Consider the following 22,730-nt stretch of genomic DNA (forward strand, 5'->3'; position numbering starts at 1 on the left):
CATTACATTGGACCACAAATATTTCTGAAAATTATTAGACCCTCACCGCTGCTGCAGATGGTAACATGAGCAATGAGCATCTGTGGTTAAAGATGTAGTGATAATGCACATTCCTAAAACGTGACTATCATAGTATGACTGAGTAGGCATTTAACTTATTTTATGGAAGGGCAGCATATGCTGGGAAAAGGTGGTACTAGAGAATCTGCTTTCTCCCCCATAGTCACTATTGCCTGCCTGTGTATCACCAACATGTTGTCTTAACTAGCGTGGGAGATCTCACACTCACATAACCAGGACAGGAGAAACTCCCACACACTACCCTGCTTCCGCTGTAGGGGGGGGCTGGTATGCATTAGTAAATCCACTGTGGCTTCCTTTTCAAAGACTTGTATCTCAGAAATCATTTGACAGTACCCTTCAGAATATTGTCTACAGATTTACTACACATCTGTATTGTGTGGTTCTCTGTGAAGTTCCATTAAGCAAACTTTTAAATTGAGACAGATTTCAGTTTGATTACTTTGCAGAAATATGTTGCTTCTTTTGTTTGCATCATTTTAAACTTAAAATAGATTACCATCACCAAGATCACTTAATTATGCTTTTTATATGGAGAGAGAGAGAGAGAGCGCAAGAGCGCTTAATGTAAAACTATGAAACAGGAAAGGCAAATGAGAGAGAGAGTGAGCTTAATGTAAAACTATGAAACAGGAAAGGCAAGTAGGGACATGTGCGTTCGGTTCCCAGGCAGTTAGCAACATTCGTACATGCAAGGTGTCTGTCTGCCTCTCAGACATGTAAGAACACGCCAGACAAGTACTGACTGCTTGAGCTGCCACTGAAACAGGTAGGAACATGCAGGGACATGTACAAAACATCAGTCTACAAGCAAATGTTTACCAGGATATGAGTACTCCCTAAATAACGACAATAAAACCAACAAAAAAAAGCCCAGACACCTACTAATATATTCAACCTGATTGTTTCTACTGTCAAATGTTATCTATTGTAACTTCTAACATCCGTAAACAAACAAACCTCAAAGTGTAATATCCAAAAATAATTGTACAATTAGTAGTTTAATTAATTATTTAAAACAGTCTTGAGCCAAAGTCAGGAAATATTGTTCTCTCAAATTCCTACTCAACTCGCCAGTTTAACCATTCAGCACTTGAAAAGTTATTCCCAAGTTACATTTTAAATGGAATGGAATGTTTTCAGATGCAAGGCCTGTGGCAGTTGTTCTATAACATGGAGCTTGGTCTGATGACAGTTTTGGCAGGTAAGAAAGCCTTGCACAGTACATAAATCTCAATGTGTCTGAGCATATTGGAAGCTGTATTTCTTGGCGTTCACATTTATTAACTTTCACATAGCTGTGGTACAGATGGGATTGATATCACCTTATGACCTCGACACAATGACTGATCTTAATGGTTCCATAATGTGGATGTTCAGAAGAAAGTTGATTTTTTAAAGCTTTAGCACATTTGAATTTTAATGTGATGCACAAAAAACATTATAGAAGCTAGATAAAGGCTGGATACCAGTGGATGCTTTTCTGTTATTGGTAGAAGCTTTTACTAAATAACTAATTGTGAATGGAATAACTTTTTAATATTTTTTATTTGGTGTATCATTAAAGTAATATAATCTGTTACCTTTTTTATTTTTTTTGCAGCAATGGAAAATCACAGAATACATGTGGACAAGGATGCCCTTAAAAGAACATCTGATCTCTTAGGGGTATGGTAATAAGCATTCTTAGGGTGTATAGGGATGAAAATATACCTAAAAATATACATTATAACCCAGTGAACAATTTAAGAGATCACAAAAAATATGTTTGTGATTGAGAAGCTCAAAGGGTATAATCAGCTTGAAACTCACAGAAAAAATAGCTGTTAAATTCCAGAAGTTTAGTCCTGATACCATGTCTATGAAAAAGAAAATCTGTAAAAACTATAAAAAGCAGAATTGATTGAGCGGAGAAATACATTTAACAAAATGTCATTAGACTGTTTTATGTGCCATGAATGTAATAAATGGATGAATGTGATGTATGTGAAAGTTATTGCTTTCCGCACCTGTCTTCAATTCCTCATTTAAATGAGACCCACAAAGTTGGAAACATTCCCGGGTCCAACCGTTACATAAATCTAGAGATGCGAATCACCTCTGTAATTTATGTAGCGGTGTTCATCAGTTTCTGTGAGAGTGGCTGTGCTCGTTGGAGCTCTATCCGCTTAGCTAAGTTCAAAAGTTAGTTTGCTGTCGTTCTAGTAAGTTGGCTTAGCATGGTACAGCACATTTACATAAGCTGAAATCTTCATGTGGGGGATTTAAACCTGATTACTTGGAGTTTAGGGTTCGAACATTCTGTATCGACAGGACACACTGTACAAGAGAAAAGTAAAAGGCACAACCTCATTTTTTATTTTATTTTTTATCCTGATTATGCTGTTTTGTTGTGACATCATTTGCTATCACCACAGCAAAAGTAGGAAACCCATCTTTTCCATTTTGAGTCTGATTGCAATAGCAAACCTGTATACAGTATGTGCCTGGACTAGTTTCACAGAGGTTCTCAAAGTGAGGGTCTTGGAGAGTTGTTGGGGTAACAACCACACCACAAGCAGGCCAACAAGCATGCTTACAGAGGATGCAGGAGAAATATTTATCAAACCTAAAACTCAATAATTGCATTTTTACAGATAACTGGTAGGATCAGGAAGTGTGCAAATCATAAACAAGTTTTTGCTTTACGAATGCTGCTTCTATTATTTACTGTATTGTGTTATTATTTATTTAAATATTAATATCATCAGTATATTTGCATTATGAGAAACAGTTCATTAGCAACCACTAGCTGTGCCGCATTATGGTTAACAAATCAACAAAGAGGTATGGCATAAAAGTAGTCTGTAGCACCTGATGCTATAGTTATTGGCCAGGACTTTTTATCTTGCAAAGCAATGTCCAGTGTATGTAATGATTTTACTTGCAGCATAATGGAGAGAAAATACATTTTTGCTGTTTTACAAATCCTAGTTACAAATTAACACAGAAAAAATATACATGTTCTTTATGGCTAATGTGGTGTAAGCCAGAACAATATGTTGTGTGTTTGCAGACGAAGCTGAAACAGCTGGAGCAGGAGGCACACAAAGCGGCTGGGCAGCAGTTCCTTGTGACCAGCAGCAATCAGCTGCGTCTGGTAGGTGTCCATGCCATGTCTTTCTGGCTTATAAACAACCTGAACACGATCAGTTCAGAAAGCTTAACAATGAAACACTGGAGTGAACAGACACCACGAAGGGGAGCTTGTATGATTCTGTAAATCCTCCTGGGCGAGTTCTTCAAATGTTCATATGTCATGAACCACTTGAAGCACCTAAGGGAAGCAGTGTGGAGTAGTGGTTAGGGCTCTGGACTCTTGACCGGAGGGTCGTGGGTTCAATCCCAGGTGGGAGATGCTGCTGCTGTACCCTTGAGCAAGGTACTTTACCTAGATTGCTCCAGTAAAAACTCAACTGTGTAAATGGGTAATTGTATGTAAAAATAATGTGATATCTTGTAACAATTGTAAGTCGCCCTGGATAAGGGCGTCTACTTAAAAAAAAAAAAAAAAAAAAAAAAAAAACATTTTAGATTACAGCTTCATATTTTCAGTGTTTTGGAGACCCTTTTGGCAAAGTCTAATGCTCGCTTTTTCTTTGGCTGTCTTATTGCTGTCATGTCACATTTTGGTTTTCGATACATAATTGTATTCTGTGATTCTGTAGGTCAAGTTAGACCATGGATATAGCTTCTGGCGCTGCACAGGCAAAATTAATTTCTTGAAATGACCTGATAGGACTTCTGTCTCAGGTATATTCACACATACACTTCATGTGCAGACAATACGTTATGCCTCTGGGTGCGATTTGTTTTTGTTCATAAAAAACACACCTCCGGTGTGAAACGGATCACTGCAGTTTAAATGCGATTTCCAGTAAAACTAACAAAAAATATTCATATAGCTGTTACAATATATGTACAGGGCAGGGAAAAGTTTTCATCCCTAAGACTGAATAATTAAATCCCAGGGAAGTATGCCTGTATTTGTCTGTTTTTAAAGTTCTTGTTGAATTGAAGAATTATACCATTCCTGTCCTAGGTTCTGTTTGAGAAGCTTCGCTTGCAAGAGCTGTGTGAAAACAAGAAACTCCCAAAGACAGTCCTGAAGCAGCATCACTCAACCTCCGAAGTAGTGGTGTGTTTGTATTACAGGTTTACTGGAGATAGGCCACCTGAAGCTTGAGAAGCTATGAGTAGGAGTAAAAGATAAGAGTTTCTCAAACAGTCCATGGTCTGAAGAGTACAGTACATGAAAACCATGTTCTATTGTGGTGACATAGTCAAAAAAGGTCCTCTAGTGCAGGGGTTCACAAACTATCATGGCACACGGTCCCCCCCACCAACCCTCCATGACATTAGGTATCCATACCAAGGATCCCCACCCAATGAACCAAGACAAATGTGAAAGTGTGATCTCCTTACAGTCACCTCTATCTGTTGTATAATTTGTGCACAGCCAAGGATAGTAAGTGTTATTTTCTTAAAAATGCCAAGCCCCTAATCACAGCGTCTATTTAAATAAGCTGACCTCTCTTGCTTAGGGAGCATTGCTTTGCAATTTGGGAGAAACTTTCCGGGCTATAACCGCTATCTATGCACATGTGTAGTTTAGAAAGTGATGTGATCACACTAATATAATTGGATGTAGAGTAGGTGGGCTCACTTGACTTGTGCTGTTATTTTAGATTATACTCCTCTGTAGCACTCTCATTGGCTGAACATATTTCAATATGCAGTGTGTGGGTAGAGGTTATGCCTTCGCCAGTCTTGGACATGTTGAGTAGCCCCCCACCCCCACCTATCACATTGTTTTGATAGGAGAGATATCTCAGTAGGTAAACCACATTTTGTATTCATCTCTTGGTTAAAAGATATGTGTTTGGTTTGATCTCTGGCTAATGATGCAGTATCAGTGGATACATGTCAATATTTCTCCCAGCTTGGTGCTTTTTGTAAAATGATTTGTTGGAACACTGGGCTAGCTTCCTACTGATTTTCCAAGAACATATACATGATCCACAGAAATAAGCATGTAGGCTTTGATCAAGTAGTCACAGGGAGGGTAGATGCCCAAATGCTAATTAAATGCAGTTGTTGTGTCATTAAAGTTACTTCAGTGTTTCTTGCAGTTTTGGTCCAATATTGGCTCAGATTGATAAATTCGGTGTTGGAAATGACGTAGCTGCTAAACACCCTGGAATGCTTTTATTGTGAAGTTGCTAATTCATATGTGCATTTAAAAAGAAAAATAGGCAATCTAAGGAAATGCTTGTTTGTAGATGTGACGGGGTAGCTGAGGGTGGTGACGTCAGGCCCTGAAGCAGTACAACAAAGGCATGAATGCGGGGCAAAAGGCTGCGCAGTATATTTATTGAGTAAATCAAAAACAATAAAATAAAATGCTTTCAAAACACAAAGAAACAGGCACAAGGGCTAAAACAAACACAAACGAGTACCTATACGTAGCACAATAAAGGTAGCAATCGTCTTACTCTGTGTTCTCTCTCTCTCTCTCTCTCTCTCTCTCTCTCTCTCTCTCTCTCTCTCTCTCTCTCTCTCTCTCTCTCTCCATGCGTCTCCAAATTACTCCTACGCTCTCCACATGCTCTGAGAGCGAGATCTTATATAGCAGGTGGTCAGGAGCTAATGAGACAGTTTAGCGATCATTTATCTCCTGACCACCTGCATTCCACACGTGAAGGCAGGGAGAGGAAGTTAACCCTCCCCCTGCTGAATCAACACAATATCAAATAGCGGACGGCTTTCGTCTGCCCGCATATAAACAAATGCAAAACACTATATATACAACCCACCACCACATACACATCCACCCACAACCAAACCCCAATAATAATTACAATTACAATCATAATAACAACAGACACAACGAAAACAGTAATATTAAAAAATGATAATAATAATGCCCAGCACACATATACATTTCCTTTTTGAATAATAAACATAATAGCTTTGAATCAGCAGGGCTTTGCCCTGCCCCCTCTTAATGTGCAGGGCTTTTCTACCCTGCCACAGTTAGCTTTGTCAGCCTCCATTGTCTGAGATGACTTTCAGGGCATTTCTGTCTTATTTATAAATACCAGGTGCCCTGTCCTTGGTGCTGATCTAAGCTCCCTTCACAATGTCACCCTGGATGTTATCAGCGTCTTGTAGGCACGGCTGTCAATGGTGCTGAGTGAGACATTGGCTTTGTTACAGTGCTGAATATGAAATTGAATGCTACAGTAGTTACTGTAGTCTGACGGAGGTATACAGTACCCTGTGAACATCAAGTGTGCTGTTATTACACCTAGAGCTGCTTCAAATTTCATTTTATTTATCGTCCCTTTATCCTTAGCTTTTTATGGTGTTTACAATCATTCGGAGTTGCTCCAGTAGTTAATTTAAAGCATGTGTTCTGTATCATGGTCCACATGGCATTATCTGTGTGTGTAGAATCAAAGTTACATGATGCAGTGACCATGGCCAGGCTGCATCTTCTTCATTGAAGTTACTTACCATGTTAAACTACTGACTAAATGGACATATCTTAAATTAATCTTGTGTGAATTTATACTAACTGGAAACTGGGGATATTATAGAGTGCCTGCAGTATTTGTCATTCTCTACATCCATGCATAGTGGATGTAGGTCATGGTTTTGTGGTCTGCTTTTTCATGATAGCTTTAATTCTGTATTAACAGCTATGGCAGGGAAGTGTGTTGTTCTTTGTTGACCTTTATCTTTGGTGCAATCACCTTATCTTTCTGTTTCTCAGTTAATGCAGTTACAAGACCTTCACCCACTGCCCAAGATTATCTTAGAATATAGACAGGTAATTTTTCTCACTGTAACACACATTTAATTATTTTAATTGTTAAAATATTACATTGTTTTGTTTGTTTTTTCATTATTTTGTCATCCATATCTGCTATAGTAAAAGCAATAGTGCTCAATTTAGAAATACTAAAACAAACATAGTAAATTCAGTGGCAAACGTTTCGACTTTTTAAATGTCTTCCAATCAAAACGTTTGTCATCGAATGTATTATGTTTCTTCTTTAGCATTGTTAAACTGTTGTTATGTTGCCTGGTCAAACATAATAATCAAGCAGAATGCTGCTATTGTTTCTGTCGTCATCTTTAAGCTAAAATATCCGTAATACTAAAAGGAAAAACACACCAGGATATATTAAGCCAGGCCAAAGGCGAATTTCAGAAAGAAATTAAATAAAGAAATTGCAGATAGGAGCACTTTAACTATTGCTCTGGTAGTCATTTTTTTTTATTTTGTTGTTGCAAGTTTCATACTGTTAAATATTTTTTAATAAATAAATAAAATTAGACAGTTATTTCTAAATAGGGTCAAAAATGTAATTAGCATCCAGAATATTTTAGCTGAACTTTTAGCTGGTTTTGCAGCCTGATTATCACTAGTCTGACATCCTTCTCTAAAGTAACATTCGGTAGTCCAAGAAGAGCGCTAATCGGGGTCTGTGAAGCTTGCTACTTGTGGGTTTTTTTAATATGTTTTTTTTTTTTTTATGTTCTCACACCTAATGCCATCTTCTGGTAGATTCTTGTAATACAGGAAAATAAAATATCTTATTTATCTATTTGATTTTTTTAGGTTCATAAGATAAAGTCAACTTACGTGGATGGAATAATGTCCTGTATGAAGAAGGTACATTGCACTTAGTTATTTTAACTATATACAAGGACTGGACAAGACAGTTGACAAGCTTGTGTGGTGTCTAAAATGTTCAGAAGCATAACATAAGTGATTACCTGGGGTAGTTAAATTTCTTCCTGGTGTAGTTGAATTCCTTCTGGGGTATTTGGGGTGGAAATATGCAGCAAGGTTTATTCTCCATATGGGCTCAGATTGAAAACCTGAGGCTGTTCCTCATAAAACTAAATTTCCTTGAGCCTTCCGCTCACAAGGGCTTACTATTGGTACTCACTCTATCAGGCCTTTCACACCAGCTGTAGAGACCATTTTGATATTTTTTGGTCATTGCTTGTATAATTGTACCAAAATACTAATTGTACTTTCCTAGCTCTGCAATACTTTCTTTTTCAAAGTATTGGCAGCACAGCTTCTCATATTCCATAGAGTTCACTTAAACTGTTTGAGAAATTTTCCTGCAGAAATCTTCTGGCTTTTTTTTTCATTTTTGTTTATCTATAAGAAATTGAATTTATGGTTTTCTTCGAAACTACCAGCTCAAGAAAAAAAGATGCAAGGAGCATCTCAGAGTAACTAATCCCTTTACAATCTCAAATAAACAGACTTATCTTGAAATAAAAAAATAGATTTTTAGACGTGTGGACAGTGAAATAGACTGGGGCTGTTTTTATTTATTTCTATGCAGTTTTCCTTATTTTTTTCATGTAAATGTATTTTTTTTTTCATCTTGCTGAAATAAAGAACAGCACATTAATCATTTATGACAGTCTAATCTCACGTTTTATATTGAATTTTCCCAGAGCTATATTTCCTCTACATGGAACCAGACTGGCACTGTGAGTGGCAGGCTTTCAGCCAAGCATCCTGTAAGTAATTATGCACCATAATATGTATGTTCCATGTTGTACGCTGTGAAACGAGTTTGAAACAAGTTTAACTATGAGCCTCTGTCTTGCATTTCAAAACCATTGTGTTTTTAAAGTTTTGTGTTAATAAGTTTTAGTATAAAATAAATTGAAGCTATTAATCTTTTCCTATATATATATATATATATATATATATATATATATATATATATATATATATATATATATATATATACACACACACATACAGACAGACTTCTTTATCACTGCGTTGTAAGTGAAATTCTTGCATGTGGACATCCAACCGAAACAGCTGAAATTGCTGCATGACAGTATGAAAACAAATCCAGAAAACCTGCAGTTCAGTAAGTAGCTTCCAACAATCTCATCCTTATCTTTGGCAGAGGTTATAAAACAGGTCAGTGCTGCTGTCGAGACAAAACGTGTAGCAGGAGAGGGGTTAACAATTCAGTATGTAGTGCCACGGCTGTGATTTGTCACCTTTGTTTTGAACTGCATAAACAAACGTAGAGATGAAAAATGTGCTAAAGGCTTGCTTATGAAAGCAGCTCTGTTATAATATTCACAGTGCATTAGGAATGAATGACTGCGGGTAGAAAGGAAACGTAGTCACATAGGCTACCACATGTCAGGCTACAAGTATAGGAAATAGGGCTGCATGTGTACTGGGTTGGTATGTCCTCTTATCCACTGTGTTTCCATTGACTACTTGCTTTGCAATGTTATCGGTGTAATGCTTAATTTAATTTGAATTGTTATACATTAATTAATAGAAATATGAGATACAATTGATTTGACGGTGGTTTGTATATAGTATACACTTCTTATACTCCACTGGGGATGAATATCCATGCTGGGGGAGTACAGTGAAGGAGTATAAGGGTATGGAGTGTTGCATATACCTGTATACTATCTAGAGCACCACTTTATCAAATTGTGATTAAGCTTGTTAAGGACCTTCTATATCACAAGTTATTGAGAATTGGAATCAGATATTTTTTGTTTGTTTTTTTTGTTTTAAGATAGTTTCACAATGCAGACACAAATGTATTTGTTTATTTAAAAATAATTGCTGCTGTCTGTAGAGTACAGAGCTGGGAATCAAATGGTTAATACTTTATTTCATCAGATAGGAGATGACATTGAAATAATTATGGAGTTGCAAAATTTAATAACTTCTACAACTTTAAAAAAAAAAAGCTATAGGCAATCTTTGTACTTTTTGACCTGCGACTGTCTGGTTCTAAAAACACTTTGACAGTGTTATTCTAGGACAGGAATGAGAGCTTGTTTTCCTGCTGTGACCTTTTCGTTTTAGTAAATGTTGTGCAGAGTGCAGGTTTGCCTGGATTTAAAACCGTTCTATAATGCTGTATCACATTTTTCTATCAATTTAATTTTGTAGAAGATATTTTTTACGATATTATGGCCCTGAAATAGCGACTCTTTTTGAAAGTCTGCTGATGAATTATATGTGCTGAATTGTATCCCAAATAAGTAATCGTAGGGTTATGACGGAATGCAGGCGTTCACATTGTTTTAAATTGTAATGTAACCCTTTTTAAAATTTATACCTGTAAATATATCGCCCCCACTCCCCCCAGAAAATAGTTATACGATTGAATGAGTTAATTCAATGTTACATTTTATTATTATTTATTACACACTAACACATACAAATTCATGGGTCAGGCTGTGCTGTGTCCAGTCTGGGAATCTCCATTGTGCATCATACTAAGGTCTTGCAATTATCATGCAAGGAGCACTAGTTTCACTTTTATGTGATAATAGTTGCGGAATCAGTCTTTTTCATTGACATAAGAAATCATGTGTTTGTTTTTGTGCAAGATGTATACAGGGTTTTCCCCAGGCCTTTTCAGACGATACGCCCGTCTTGCAGATGCTACTGTGCCTTTAACAATAAGGATTGATTGGACTTCTAGCAGACAGGATCACTTGCACGTTGCTGGGTGAAAAAAACAATTGTAACCACATGACAGCTGTGTTACGTTTTGACACAACATTTAACCAGTCAGAGAATTGAAGGGGCGGGTTTTCTGTGTTAAGCACTTCAAGAGGCTAAAACGTTAGACTACTAAAAAAAATAACCGATCAAAAAATGTCCTTGCCCGTGACCGCTGACCTCTCCTAAAGGTCAAATGAAAAACTAGCTTATAACTCTTTAGGGAGTGCAGATAGGGTCATGGTTACTATGGAACACATACAGGAACACATTATTTTATTATTATTTATTTATTAGCAGATGCCCTATATGCTCTATCAAAAATGTCCTTGCTCATGACCTCTGACCTTGTCTAAAGGTCAAATGAAAAACTAGCTTATAACTCCTTGGAGAGTGCAGATAGGGTCATGGTTACTATATAACACATATATGAACCCATATATGCTCTATCTAAAATTGTCCTTGTACATGACCTTTGACATCTAAAGGTCAAAATAAAAACTAGCTTATAACTCTGTATTGGTGAGACTAAGATGTCATCTTTATATAAGTTTATTTTGACAAACTACTCAAAAACTATTAGTAGGGGTTTTGCAGGGGAAACATTTACTTACAGCGATGGCCAAAGGTTTTGCATCACCCTATAGAATTAACAAATTTTGCTTCATAAAGTCAAATGAAACCTGCTGAATAATGTTATGTTAACATATTGAATTACATACCGCTTTGTAGTTTTTCATATAGAGTAATCTGTCGTGTATCTGCCCGTCACATATCCGTTCTAACCGTTTATCCGCCATGATTAATCTCTTCAGCAACAGATTGTAGATCCCACTAAAGTTTTTATACACTGTGTTGTAGGGTTGGATGATAATGACATTCAGATTCAGTTTAGGCTGTATTACATGTGTCCATATGATGCTTTTTTTGTTTTCTTTTTGCAATTACATTCGATTTACGTAAAACAATCCTGCGTCAAAATGTTTAATAGTCAAAAGTTCCAAATTTCTACAGTCATTTTAGTGAGCTAGTGTTTTTTATTTTATTTTATGAAGAGCTATTTGTGTTTTTTGTTAGAAAACCAGTCATGCTTTGCCAGTGTACAAATTATCAAAATTGATCCATGACGTAACGTTAAAAGCATGTTGTTTAAAATCAATACTTAACTTCCCAGTGTATGCAGTGCTAACACAGATCATGTTTTACGCCTCACTCATACAGTTCAGTGCCGCTTACTGCTCAATGCAGAGCCGCTTCCTCCTTCACTGGGTCACGGATGATAATTATGCTTATCGTTAAGAATTTTTTTGCAACGATAGTTTTATTGCGTTGAAACATTATCGTGATTAGCGATGTTATCGATTACTGTTCCAACCCATCTGCATTATATTGTACTCCATGCACTACCACTGCTGGTAGTGTCACGTGAGCTATTCAGTGTGTTGATAATAAATCCTGTTCACCTGCGGGGCGTATCAACTTCAACCTCAACTCACACGGCAGACGGATACTCTGTCACAAGCATTAATACCCTGTATCTTTCTAAACAAGGGATTTAGGGGAGCTCCCTAATAAAAGCTGAATCTCAAAACAATAATTGTGTGAATATAGTAATTGTTACAGCTGTGTATAATGGTATTTAAAACAGGATTCATTTATCCGCCCTTACTCTGTTGACGTTATCTCGAAATTGTTCGAGATAACGTCCATTATTTTTGCCTCTGCCATTGTGACAACCCGAAACACACCCGCTAGCTAATTTCATAGTATATAGCAATTTAAGCTTTTTGACCATGTTGTTTTGCTTTAGTTTTAACAATAGTTTGTTACTTTATTATTAGTTTATTAATACACACTTGCCTATTGTTTTTCTTTTACTTATCCATTTCATTTCATATGTTGATGCATGTGCGTCATGACACGTAATACATATGTATGTATTAATTATTTATTTATTTGTTTATTGATTGAGTCATATTGCATCTGATGGCTAACTCCGTCTTAGAGAACACTTCCTGAGGGTTGTGCTCTTAGCCTGAGACTACTGTACTTCCTGCTCCCAGAGCTGCATCCTGTTGTCTGCATCTCTCTGCTCCTGACTGATAAATGTAACTCTCCCATGAAACTAAGATGCATATTTTTCAGACTCTAATCCATATATTAGAAAAAGTAATAGCTGGTTCAGTGTGTATAACCAGGGGTAGTACCAGCTCTAGCTTTTCTCTCGAGGTTCCACTGTCCCCAGAACTTCTCGATGGTATTATTCTATTTTTATTTATTCTTAATCATCATTTGTTATTGTTTCTGTGCTCATGGTTATTTGTCAGGTTTAATATAGTCCCCAGGGGAGCACTCAGGGTTGATTTTAAGGCTTTCAATTCTAAATTGGAACTATTAGTAACATGAAAAAAAAACACCATGACTTACATCTACTCTATGCACATGTGAACATGTTAGTGTCACATACACAGGTGGGCAGACAGAGTCCAGATACCCCTAGATTATGATACTCAATAACTTGTGCTAAAGAAGGTCCTTGGCAAGTTTCATTACAATTGCACAAGCGCTTCTCTAGATATATACAAAACCTTAATGTTCTTGTACGTCTGCCTCCAGTTTGTCCCCCCGTTTATTCTATTTAATCTGTTCAACCCCTGATAATACTGTGAATTTAACAAACAGTTTTCTCCTATTGTGTCACATAAGGTTTTGAATCTGTGGAAAAGTAGTGTGTGCTCTTGCTGTGAAGGCTTAAAAAGCTATTACTGTTATCTCCAGAAGTGTGAGGGACATCTTCTGTACTGCGCCCTTGAACACACAACTGTGTTAATGAACACAGCCAAGAGAGATTTAAGGGTCTGGCCTTACAAACAACTGACTTTCTGTAGGAATACTGCATTGTTAATGTGTTTCTTCATTGCCACCGGACTGAAACGTGCTTTTTATCTACCACACCTATGCATATTTAAGTGATTCAAAATAACTTGAAATTAACTGAACTTGATATTTGAGTGTATATATTTGTATAATATATTTAACCAGGATAATCCCATTGAGTTTTTAAAAGTTATAGGTAATGTTTTAGCAAGGATAGGATCAAAAGTGTCTTAAAAAAGGCTAATAAGAGAAGAATGTGTTTTTTTAAGATTTGGTTATTGTGCAGAAGGAAAAAAGGTTATTTTAAAAGTGTTTTATGAAGCAAATTTTGTTGAAGGTATTAGTGAACAAAAGCATGTTTACATAGTGTCTTGTTTTAAACATCATTTGGCTTTGACTTTTCTACTCTCCTTTAAGAATCCAATTGATACCTGTTAAGACTTTCGTGTATCTCAATCACAACTGAAAAACGTGTTAATAGTAAAATTGATTTAATTTATGTTTTTTGTTTTCTGTGAAATAACTAAATTGGTTTTTAAATAGGCCAAGCCTTAATTTTTGATTAACAAGCATAACGTACAAACGAGATCGCAACATAGTAATAAGCGACTTCTCTTTATTAAAGCTAGAATGAAAAGTAAAGTATTTTATGCTGGACACACTTTATTACAATCGTTCTGCATGACTATTTACATTAATAAAGAGGAATCCCTTCTGCTTTCAAATGAAAAGGTAAGACTTATGATTTAAAAGCCCATTTAGTTGTTTCATAGAAAAACCATGTAAATTAAATCAATGTTACTATTATTTCTTTATTTATTTCTTTATTTATTTCTTAGCAGGTGCCCGTATTACATTTGTTACAAAATATCACATTACAAACACGTTTCTCCGTTGTGATTGAGATACACAAATGGCTTAACAGGTATCAATTGAATTTTTAAAAGAGAGTAGAAAAGTCAGAAGCACTACTTATAATCTACTGAAAGGCTTGTATCTGCCAGGTTCAGCTCAGATGAATACAGCAGAAAATCCATAATGATCAAAGTCATCTTGTGACAGGTAAAATTGCTTCAAATTATTCTCCTCTTATCTCAGCCAAAAATGCTTCCATATTGTCACAGTATTCACAAAAATATATAAACTCATGAAAGCCAGAATTGCCAGTGAAGCGGAAGCGGGGGGGGGGGGGGGGGGGGGCAGTAGATGGACTATATTTATTTCAAAATGCAACTAATCCTTATTCCCTAATAAAAAAAATAAAAAACTTCCATTAAAGATATACAATCATACAGATGTAGCAATAACATTGTATACGACAATATAGGAGCTTCATGATCCGAAAACGTATTGTGAAAATGCAGGCCACGATGGGCTACTTTTGTGTGATGTGTCAGGTAAAAGGACTTCATGATGGACTACTTCATTAAAAAACAAACTAACTAAACAAACTACTTTTTATTAAAGACAATTTCATTGGGGGAGTTTCATTATATACCTCTGGGTTAATTATTTTATTTTTTTCTTTAATAAGTCGTGTGATAAATTAGTTTAAATAGTATTCACTACTAATGACATGCCACCCCACCAATGGACATTTGAAAAACAATGTGGGCAAGAGCAGTAAAACACATTATTAAACAACCAGGCATGAGGCATTTACAAATCACAGCTTTATTACATGAGCTTAACACTGTGCTTTAGAGTTTCACTCAAACAAGATGTCACCTGACAACTATGGATTTCCAGGCGAGATTCTCTCCTGTACCTGTTCTCTGTGTATGGAAACCACATTTTCCCGAGCTGTCTGCGTAAACAGCACGAGAACGCTACGCATGGATAATTTGCATATCGACCTCCTCTTTTCTCCTTCATTTGCATGAGGTCAGGTGAAAAGGGGGTCTTCTCCGGTAAAACAAACTGAGCCAATGGAAACCGGAAATGTATAGGGTAATTTTTCATTTGGCTCGAGCAGAATGTCTCAAGAGAAATTAGAACACTTTTGGAGACTCCCCCATTGTTGCTCTGAAAACTCTCATGTATTTGTTTTCCCTGTCAGTAATATGGTTGTTTCATTTTAACTGTTATATCAGCGTCAGATAATGACATGCTCTGATTGGTGACTAAAGATTCCAACAGCTGTCCACACTAGAAGCAGTACTTTGAGCTGCTATGTACATTGCTAGAAAAGAGTGTAATTTGAGTTAGGGTCATATGTTAGGATATGTCACTATTGGTTGATGTCTGGAAAGCACTGCATCAATTACAAGAAGCTTAATACAACCTTTATTTTAAAAAAGGCAATAAATATACTGCTAGTCAGCATTAATTATCTTCCATGAAATGCTTGGTTGCCAGTTTTCCCCTTGGCCTAGCACTTCAAAGGGAAAAGGGACCTTTGTGAATTGAAAGAATCTTAATACTACAATTCTCTTGTGCAGTTTGTCAGTATTGCTTTAATCTGTAACAAATAGGATACTGATGTAACATTTCCTGATCTACCCGACCTTCATTAATCCAGCTGATGCATCACAGATAGCCATGCAGCCTGAGCTTGTCATATAAGGCAATTACTGATACAGTTTTCTTGGCAGACCTCAGCCTTTATATTAGGATAAATGTTGTACTGTATATTTCGTTCAAGGGGAGACCTGTTAGACCTCCCAGGGGATCCTTCCTCTGGGGAAAGGTAAAATGACACCAGATACCCACATTAGGTTAAGTCAGTAGTAAAGCTTGGATGGGATCATCGATCCTCAGACTCTTAATCGTTTATTTACTTTACTCAATACAGTACATAATATAGACATTATAATTCATGACACTGAAAAACATACCTTCAAATAGTGGTACAGTATTTCAATATTTTCTACATCAACAAGTGACCTCCTGATCTGAGGATGGAACCCATGAGATTTTGTACTGCAGAATATAATGCAAAAATAGATACAGCGTATTCAGCAGCATCAACATTTTGTATTCCAGCATTCGTATTTTGTATTATGTTCAGAAATGCTTCATCAGTGATTCACAAGAAAATCATGCTTTACCATGATTTATCATAAAATATTTATTGTAGTTGTATGGCTCTCAGTGGATTTCTGCTCACTGCTCCTCCTTCAAAATAATGAATAAGGTCAAAATAATGAATAATTAACCATGTGCGGTAGAAGGACTTGCACTGTTTTGTGGTCTTGAGGAAAAAGTTCAGTGCATATTTCATTATATGCATAGAAATGATTCTAATCTGAACCAGCCCTGTGACCAGACCCAGCTCAGAGTAGTGATTTGCTTGCAGTACTTCTTGTAAACAGTATCTTACTAAAATGCATTGTCTTGTCTTTGTAGTGTTTAGTGTCTCTGGTAGCAATATTTCATCAAAAATGTACACTAGAAAATACAGACTGCTGTAAACATTTTACATACCTATCATAAATTGTGATTTTGCAGTTTGGTTTCTGTCAGCATGGATTTCATTGGGATAGCATGGTTCAAATTGTAGTCCAGTTCGGATTACCTTGGTTCAAATTATTGGGAGTCTACTCTAGTTTCATTTTTGATATTAAACTCTTTGCTTACACTTCTGCAGTCTTTCTAGTTTGGTGGTGGATTACAGTACACCCCATGAAATATTTGGACACTCTTTGCACAATCAAAGAGACCATTACTGGTCTGGTTTTCATAATGATCACATGGTCTGGCTGCCTGTCACACTCTTCATGGTGAACACGACGACTGTCATGATTTAGCACCACCAGAATGTTATCATCCACCCCCAGCCTCCTATAGACATTTCAGATTGCATAAGCTCTCGATGTGCGTGCCCTGCTTTTTAATTGTTTAGCATTTCCAATCACAGTCATCAGTGTGAAGACTGAATTATTTCCCAGAATTTATGTTGAAGATTTAGCATGAATCATCAGTTATTTATTCGTCATGAATTTTGAAAAAGGTTTATAGGGCTGCTTTTTCATTAATGGTTTCTGCTCAGTAGCATTATTTGCATTCAAAGCCCATGCCAGCTCATAAATATTTTTAAGTACTGTTACAGCAGTCTGTTTATCTCCTTGTGGGTTCCTGTAATCATAATCTTCAAAAAGGAAAATGTTGTTTATATCTAAATATGAGTGCTAATGGAATAGGAATCAGAGTCAGATACAGTTTACAGTACAGTTGGTTTCAAGAATATGGGGAGAAAAGAAACCATGTGGGGGCAGCTTTCTATGAAAATCCTTTACAGCATTTACAAGATGTAACACCATAACCTACAGAAGCAGGGCTGTCATTTATTTTATAATGAGCCATATGTTAGGAACACAAGGAGGCCATAAAGGTTCTTCCCTTGTGTTAGAGTTATGACTGTAGCTTCAAATGGCATTTTACAGTACCCTTACATTGTTATGATGTTTAAAGTAATTCTGAGTGGTTCGTATTGCAATTCTTATTGTTTTTTTGTTTTTTTTTAACGGCAGTTCAGGAACAGCTCTTTAGGTCTCATTGCCTACCATATATATATATTTAACATAGGCTAGATCAGCCAGAATAAACTACTTTGGATCAAGTTTCCTTTTGTATTGCTGACAATTTTGAATTGCTGAAGTCCAGTTTTCCATTTCCAATTTGCGTCTGGCATGTGATTATGCATGATGATGCAAAAGTAAATCTGCTCATTGTCAAAGCCCTGTGAGTAGGCTTTATTGGAGAAAACAGTGAATGCTTGTGATTACTGAGACAAATCTGTTGTCTTTCAACAGCAAACGTTTTTTTTTTCTTTCTTTTTTTCTCCCAGTTCAATAACAACAGTCATGGACTTAAATAGCATCTTTCTCAGATGAAACTATCCCAAATCAATTCACCCCTATTGCTTTGGGCACGGTCACAGTGGGACTGTATACATATGAGATGCAACTGTAAAAAGGCTCCCCTCTGATTTGTATCTCCATTCTGAAATAAGTAATGTATGGATGTCATTTTTGTAATTCATTATTTTAGGAGTGCATCAGTCGCTGTACCTAAACATCTGATATATATTGTTTTTGTAAATAAAGTACAGTGTTTTGTTTGAGTTTTGGTAGTGGCTGGCAGGGATGGGGTTAATTCCTGTCCCTGCCAAAAACATATGAGAATGTGGCTGCTCCCGAATAGAGTAATTGGTGATAATTGGGAGCAGCCACATCCTATAAAAGTATAGCCCAGAGCTCCATTAGGGAGACAACCATAGAGGGAGAAGCCCCGCTGTCTCCAGCGCGAGAGGGAGAAGCCCCGCTGTCTCCAGCGCGAGAGGGAGAAGCCCCGCTGTCTCCCGCGCCAGAGGGAGAAGCCCCGCTTGGGGATGCTTTGTTTACTTCTGTCTGTGTATGTCAGCCTGCGTGTGTATGTTCTGTGTCTCCCCTTGTAATTTGGCTGTTATCTGTCTGTCCCTGTTGGCTGCTGTTTGTCTCTGCCCATTGGTCCTAGTGTGCGGCTGAGGACCAATGGGATCTGCATGAGATCTGGTACCCTGATTTGCATAAGGGGCCAGCATTCTGTGTCACTGTCTTGTATCCTGTAAAGCTGACAGAGGTGTGTGAGAGAAGCGTGCTAAATAAAAAGCATTCAAAGATCCAAGTGTCTCTTCTGTTTCTGCCTCCTGTGAAATGCTACAATATATATTGCGGAAGCAGAATTAAGAGAAAGAAACAGTTCTATACTGTCAATAGATAAGTAGTCACAGTGTCTGTGTGTTTGCTGTTGGTTAAGTTTATGGACGGTTTTGATCTGTGTTTAGTTGGGTAAATGGCTTATCCGTCCTGACGTCAGACAGGGACCACCCGAAGTACTGTTGATTTAGTGCTCCAACTGAGAGGTAGCGTTATTTTGTTTGTTTTGTTTTATTAGCGGTAGTTTCCCCACCGGAGTGTAAAAAAAATAAAACTACCACCAGTTTGAAAAGGGTTTTGACTTTGTCAGGGTTACCAGCATATGAATTACAGTAAACAGTATGAATTTAAATGTAATTGGGTGTGATTACTTACTGACTTCAATGAAGTAGTAATCTGTTTTTGAAAGCATATCTTATTCTAAACAAAATATGACATTGCAGCAGTGCAACAATCTTCATAAAGAATACTTGTTCTCATATTCTGATTAGTTTGAGTGGAGCAGTGTTTAGCAAAAATACAAAAATTCAGGTAAGTGCAGTAAGGCTTGTGTAGGTCTTGTATGAAGTGCAGTAAAGTATAGTCTTTTCCATTCATCCAGTACCTTACAAGTAGGTTCTTAACCTGACAGTTTATATTAGTATTTCTAACCTGATAGATCCTTCCCTTCATTAGTGTTGAGTAGCTAGATTATTTTTACCAATCATCAGGATCCTGTGTGATGAATATTTCTGATGCGTCCAGTATTTGAGTAGCGAGCAGGCTGTATACAGCATGTCCTTGTCAAATCCTTTGAATGTAACTCTTCATTTTAATTTGTAGAAAACAATTGCAATCCATAAATGTATGATCTAAAGATAATGGGTGGCGGGGTCTGGGTCTGCTGCTTGTGTTTGGTGCCCGAGGCGTGGCCTTTTAGCTCCTATGGTGGCTATAAATATACAGACGTATCACATTTTCGAGCTGGTCTTGCACTTTATTACAAGATCATTGCAGGCAGAGCTGTCAGGCACAGTGCATGCTTCTCTCCACTCTGGGAGTCTGCTGTAGAGACTAATGTTAGGCTGTAAATGGGAACTGATTGTACTTTTCATGGATGAGAGCACTTGGGTTGCAGCAAGGTTATTCACTGAGCTCTGCAGCTAGACGCAACCCTGTTTCAAGGTTTAGCTTTTAGTGATTACTACTCTTTCATATACATCCCCTGGAAAAAAATCACATAACTCATATTATATGGCTGAAAGTGTAACTCCACTAAATGCAGACAAGGGTGGATTATTGATGTTTCCAGGCTGCTGATAATACATATTTTATATGTCACAAGCACATCAAGTGGTTCAGTTAGTGGCCTCTTATTGAGGACAATCTTCAGTAATTGGTTAATCCCACCCCATTTCAAAAGAATTATAGCTGCTCCTATAAATTACTGTAGACATCCAGTGCAATTCCATTCCATTCCATTAGTCTATAACTGCAGTGTGCAGTTATGCCAGGGACGTTATCACCTGTTGGCATTAATGGCGTGCCAGCTCATCCCACATGTGCTCAATTGAATTGAGATCTGGGGACTGTGCAGGTTATGGCAGCATCTTCTGGATCTGTTTGCTCTTTAGTGGTGGGTAAAGTCTGCATAAAGTAAAGCTAATTTGCACTAAAACTGAAAAAAGACAACAATTTGAAAGATGTTGTAATCCTCGGATCATGGACATGACTGTTAATTAGAAGTAGGTGCATTATGGGACATTGAGACACGGTACACATGTATAGACGAGAACATTAGCCACAGTACAGCACAAGAAATCCTCTGTTTTCCAGGATATTCATATATTGATTGTGTGCTGCAGTCATCTCTGTTATGTGGAAGCTCACTAATGTGTGTATGCAAATGTTTAGTGGGTGGCTTTGGGTTGTTTTGGGGGATGAGTTTTGTTTAAAAAAAAAAAAGAAAATCTGCTAGCAGGTCTTACGAGTTTAGCATCACCCTATATGATTAACTAATTTTGCTTCATAAAGTCGAATGAAACCTGCTGAATAATGTCACGTTAACATATTAAATTACATACCGCTTTGTAGTTTTCCATTTACTTAACGAAAATCTGACACAAATTCAAAAATTATTATTATTATTTTTATTTTTTTTATGTTTTTTGATATTGTACTGTATTATATTATTGTATAGTATATTTATTTGTTATGTGAAGCGCTTTGGGATGACTTGGCATAAAAGGCGCAATTCAAAATAAATGTGATTGATTGATTGAAATTCAAAAAGGTGATATTAAGAAATACTGTACTACTATTATGGCTTCCGGTAGACTTTTGAAATATCATTTTGTAATTTATTTGCTTACATTATGTTAAATAAAATATCTAAATTATGTTCATCTATTATTATATAATAGAGGGCAGCAGTGTGGAGTAGTAGTTAGGGTCCTGGGTTCAATCCCAGGTGGGGGACACTGCTGCTGTACTCTTGAGCAAGGTACTTTACCTAGATTGCTCCCGTAAAAACCCAACTGTATAAATGGGTATGTATGTAATAATAATGTGTAAAAAATAATGTAATTGTATGTATAAAATAATGTGATATCTTGTAACAATTGTAAGTCACCCTGGATAATGGCGTCTGCTAAGAAATAAATAATAATACAAAATAATATATATATATTTTAATTCTGTCTCAGTCCTAAAATCCTAGGTGATGCAAAACCTTTGACCATAGCTCTGTGTAATGGTACATTATTCATCCCAATGAAGGTCATTATCAAAGAAATGTGGAAGTTTAAATCTGATAGATGTTAATCAAAGCACAGAAGAAAAATAAATGTCAATTAAAACAGGTTAATGTTATCTTTTTTTTATTTTAGTCTGAGGTTAATTATCATGCTAAGCTTTGAGGACACCTCCTCCCTCCCCTCCGTGTCTTTTTATTCCATCTGGCTGTTCTCCAGAAGAACTCTATTTTTGCTTCTTAAGGCAAAACTGATGTTTTCATTTCTGTATGCCATATTGCAAAGCAAGTCATCTGTGGCTGATGTGCCCAGCAGGGAGAATCACACACCCAGAGTGGCTTTTGTTTAAATGAAAGATGGAGAGAGTCTAGTATAAAACACAATCAACCTTTCGTGTGACATGGAGTGAGGAAGTAAACTTGCAATGGATCTTCTACGTCTCCAAATAGACAGTACCTCTGTTTAACATCTTATCTCAGGACATCAACAGCGCAGTGCTCCCTAACATCAGCTTGTTCATCGATTTGCTAGCTTTTACACTGCAAAATCCTGGCAACCAAAACAAACCAGTAATAAAAAACACAACGATTCTTAAAGCTTCATGGGTAATGTCATTTTATTGCAAAATCCATTCCATACAGGGTTGCTGCATCTCTTTTCCTGGCTTCGATCTGCACTTGCTTATGAAAGAAATCACTTGTGTCAGGCCGACTGCAGTGCAGGTCACGTCAGTGGAGAAAACCTGAAGAAGCTTAATTATCATTCAGTGTCCGTCTTCGCTCTCCTTCTCCCCATTGTCTTCAGTGAGCAGTCAGCAGATTT

The 22,730-nt window shown here is 36.9% G+C and overlaps 1 protein-coding gene across 1 annotated transcript in view; it reads left to right on the forward strand.

The window, feature by feature from the left end:
* Window positions 1-22,730, forward strand: part of LOC117409040 (DNA polymerase nu-like) — a 98,554-nt gene that overhangs the window by 3,027 nt on the left and 72,797 nt on the right. Inside the window, exons 3-9 of the mRNA XM_059004511.1 lie at window positions 1,225-1,285; window positions 1,685-1,749; window positions 3,137-3,220; window positions 4,163-4,258; window positions 6,899-6,955; window positions 7,751-7,804; window positions 8,611-8,676. Coding sequence (XP_058860494.1) covers window positions 1,225-1,285; window positions 1,685-1,749; window positions 3,137-3,220; window positions 4,163-4,258; window positions 6,899-6,955; window positions 7,751-7,804; window positions 8,611-8,676 — 483 coding nt within the window. The remainder of the gene's footprint in view (window positions 1-1,224; window positions 1,286-1,684; window positions 1,750-3,136; window positions 3,221-4,162; window positions 4,259-6,898; window positions 6,956-7,750; window positions 7,805-8,610; window positions 8,677-22,730) is intronic.

Source organism: Acipenser ruthenus, chromosome 2 (assembly GCF_902713425.1).
Source record: "Acipenser ruthenus chromosome 2, fAciRut3.2 maternal haplotype, whole genome shotgun sequence".
NCBI classification, from domain to species: Eukaryota; Metazoa; Chordata; class Actinopteri; order Acipenseriformes; family Acipenseridae; genus Acipenser; species Acipenser ruthenus.